Source organism: Triticum aestivum, chromosome 1D (genome assembly GCF_018294505.1).
Source record: "Triticum aestivum cultivar Chinese Spring chromosome 1D, IWGSC CS RefSeq v2.1, whole genome shotgun sequence".
Lineage (NCBI taxonomy): Eukaryota > Viridiplantae > Streptophyta > Magnoliopsida > Poales > Poaceae > Triticum > Triticum aestivum.
In genome coordinates this window covers 400,192,027-400,195,657 of record NC_057796.1, presented here as the reverse complement: position 1 = coordinate 400,195,657, position 3,631 = coordinate 400,192,027, and the positions used below count along the sequence as shown (strand labels likewise).

The 3,631-nt window shown below is 46.6% G+C and overlaps 1 protein-coding gene across 2 annotated transcripts; it reads right to left on the bottom strand.

The window, feature by feature from the left end:
• Positions 1 to 1,770: 1,770 nt before the first annotated feature.
• LOC123171087 (non-specific lipid-transfer protein 1) lies at positions 1,771 to 2,759 on the bottom strand. 2 transcript variants are annotated; one of them, XM_044588741.1, is made up of 2 exons: positions 2,156 to 2,737; positions 1,771 to 2,072 (listed from the first exon to the last, which is right to left on the bottom strand). In XM_044588741.1, exons 1-2 carry the CDS (start codon positions 2,515 to 2,517, stop codon positions 2,066 to 2,068), a joined length of 369 nt encoding a protein of 122 aa, XP_044444676.1. In that variant the 5' UTR covers positions 2,518 to 2,737; the 3' UTR covers positions 1,771 to 2,065. The 2 variants fall into 2 exon arrangements, with proteins under 2 accessions (XP_044444676.1, XP_044444671.1); XM_044588736.1 differs by lacking the exon at positions 1,771 to 2,072 and having other exon boundaries at positions 2,128 to 2,759.
• Positions 2,760 to 3,631: the final 872 nt, after the last annotated feature.

Sequence of the window (3,631 nt, the reverse complement as noted above, 5' to 3'; positions counted from 1 at the left end):
TTTCGGGAGTGGAAATACATAGAAAATATTTTAAAGTGGTTTCTATGGAAAATTGCAAACTTGTTGAAGTACCTAGTACCAAACTCAGTGAGGAATTATGTTTAAACTCCTGAGGACAAAGGGATAATAATGGTGTTGAAATTTACCATACCTTTGTTATAAAATCATACCTTAGCTATCGGAATTTATGTTGCATTCAAGCAGTGGAAGGAAAGACGAGCAGCTAAGGGAATCTCACACATCATATAAGATTGTGGAAAGTGCATCATAACCTGTCACTTTTTCTGTAATTTATATTGAAGTTAAACACATTGAGGAAGCTATTACTGTATCTACTAGATGAGAAATAAGTCCAGATACACATATTCAATTATTATTTTAGTAGTACTAATATGGTGCAGGTTCACTGACCGAAGTCAGGAATTTCTTCAAAACATGGTTACTGATGGAACTTCATTTATTGATTGGATTTGATGTTTATGTGGTTTTGAAAATGTATTCCACACAGTTATAATATATTTTGACTCAATGTGGAATTATTCATATTATTGATATATGTGATTGGAAATAATTGATGCGAAAATTCACTTGAGGAAACAAAATACTCAAGGTGCCTATAAAGGTGGAATTACACTCGAGGAAACAATACTCGAGGCGCCGAGGACAGCTATGCTGGAATAATTAGGCGGAAACTAAAAGTCTCTAGTGATCTTAAGTGTCACAACAAGGAAATATATTGAAGGGAAGTATCATCATATATATTCATTTATTTTGTGGGTTTTCAACGTAGTGTTAATTTGATTGTTGATATCTTGACTAAGCTTCTTATTCAGGAGGTATTTGGCAAGCATGTTAAGGCTATGGGTTTATAAAATATTTGAATGATCGTTTGGGACAAGTGGGAAATGTTGGAATTATGTGTCCTGCAACTATATTCAAATTACTAGGAACTAGCAATATTCGAAATACCTCATTATGGAATTATACATGTATGTATGCATGGAGTTACTTTACATGATTATCATGGAATTATCACTTGTTGGAACGTACTTAAGTTATATGCTTAAGGAAGCTGGTCGATTATCAGTGGAATGTAATATACTATATATATTGGAAAGACTACCCGGGTACAGTGATAATCGAAAGGAGCTAGATCATATAGTTAGATTACAGCCCTAATGTTGATCTACATAATTAGAGAAATTTACACTATTATGGCGCATTGCTCATAAGTGTGTGCTCTGAGGACACAACGGGTAGAATCCGTTAATAGACAAATTTGATCGTGGTTGGTAATTTGGTCTGGACTCTATCCCGGAAAACTAGTTGAAAGACTAGGAATCTTATCTGTATAAGACGATGACTCTTTGAAAACACGGTATAAGAAGGTCCTTACCCCTAACCTCGGATATGCGATTGTGAGCGGCACCACGGATAAGCACAGAGGAATAGGGGTAGACCACATACCCTAAATTTCTAACAGCCGGCGGCCTCTTACGAAGCGGTAATTAGGAAGTAGTAACAATTTGCTTCACGATGAAACCTATAAATCAACCATCGATCCAAAAAAAAGTTATACTAACCATCGATCCAATTTGGTGAACCCAATTTGCCCAGGCTGTGCTCTGGTCATGCACGCTTATTTCATAGTGCAGCATCCTCTGCTGTTCACGGCATTGAGCCGTACCGCATGATTGTAATTCTACACAGTGACACTGTGCTGCATCTCGTAAAACAATGAAGAAGTAAAATTGCTGCTGAGATAATCTGTTGATCACAGTCCCAAATCCAACGATTATTCCTAGGAGGTAACTCCCTCATCACACACTGGTTTACACAACACCACATAATGGAAGGACATATGGCGCGATTATCCGCCGTCGACTCATGTATAGTAGTCCCTCTGTACCAAAATACTTATAGTTGGGAGAACTTGTACTTGTACAGAGGTAGTACATCTGCAGGGTACGTACGTACGTACAGTAGAACGTTCCACAATGGTATATCTTGTGGCATCGCATAACGACCGTGCATGTTCCGCACGCTGTAGAGCTGCGTGCTCAATTTATACCCTGCATGCACAACACAGAAACAGCCGGGTTAAAACGAAGAACGTCTCGGAAACTTTCATGCCTCGGGTTTTGGCGTCACGTACGCGTTGCAGTTGACGTTGGGGTCGATCTTGAAGGGCGGCTGGACGCCGCACCTGCCGGGCAGCCCCGCGGCGCGGCCGAGGTACGGCCCGCCCGCCGCGGCGGCGGCCACGGTCTTGAGGCAGGCGCAGGCGGCGCGGCGGTCGGGCGTGGCGCGCGCCCTGGACACGAGCGTCTTGATCCCCGAGCAGCACGCCCGCGGCACCGCCCCGCCCGACTGCACGTACCCGAGGCACGGCATCAGCTCGTTGTACACCGTGGAGCACGTCAGCGCCGCGCTCGCGCCCCGCGGCGCCAGCGCCAGCGCCAGCACCAGCACCGCCGGCGCGACCGCGCGGGCGCCCCTGTTCCCGGCAGGAGCCATCGATGCCAACTGCCCAGCAAAGATTGACGAGTAGTATGTGATCTTCAGGTGATCGGTGGGTGAACTGGTCGCAGGCGGGTGTGGCTCAGGTGGGCAGGGAGAGCGCAAGTATATGTGGGGAGAGGCGACGACCGACGAGGTAGGGCGGTCGCTGGAACAATGGCCTAGAGGTGGGTGCCGGGAACCCGCGGGTGTGTGACAGTTGTGTTCCCACTTTGCCGTGTGTTGCCGGTGCGGACGTACGCGCCGCATGGAGGCTTCGACACGCGCCATGCATGCATTGTCATGTGACAAGTGTGGACAGCAGTTGGAGTTTCTGAAGGTCCCGTGCAAGAAGGGGAAGAACTGAAGACGAGAAGGCGACAATGCCGCGAACGCTCGATCTGAACAACAACGGACGTGCGGTGCGTGGACCGCGAGCCGTAGACCAGCAGGAGACCTGGCGACTGGCGTCAAGGCGGGCTGGGTCGCTCTGGCGACCTGGACGATGCGTTGGTTGCTGGCAGACAGTCGTTTTCCTGGACAGTGAGAGGCACGCGGGCGGTCTTCTCTTGGTCCAATTTCTTTTGGAAGGGTTTAACTTTGCTGTGAATTGGCCGGTAGAGAAGCACTGGACTGGGTCGATATTGGTCATTACTTCCAGACACATAAAGGCCTAAGACAAGGAGATCCGATGTCCCCTATCTTGTTTAACATTGTGGTTGATATGTTAGCCATCTTGATAGGAAGGGCTAAGGAGAATGGTCAAGTGGGTGCCTTGGTACCTCATCTGGTTGATGGAGGTGTATCCATCCTTCAGTACGCTGATGATACAATCATCTTTATGGAGCATGACCTGGCCAAGGCGAGAAATATGAAGCTGGTGTTATGCCTTTTCGAACAATTGACTGGGTTAAAGATTAACTTTCATAAGAGCGAGCTGTTCTGCTTTGGTAGAGCCAAAGACGAACAGGAGGCTTATCGGCAATTGTTTGGGTGCGACTTGGGGGATTTACCTTTCTCTTACCTAGGTATTCCAATCCACCATAGAAAGCTGACCAATAGAGAATGGAAGTGCATCGAAGACCGGTTCGAGAAGAAACTGAGTTGCTGGAAGGGCAAGCTCATGTCATAT

What these genes read in the sequence shown, in the direction of transcription:
- LOC123171087 (XM_044588736.1), bottom strand. Translation starts at nt 2,517, where the DNA reads ATGGCTCCTGCCGGGAACAGGGGCGCCCGCGCGGTCGCGCCGGCGGTG.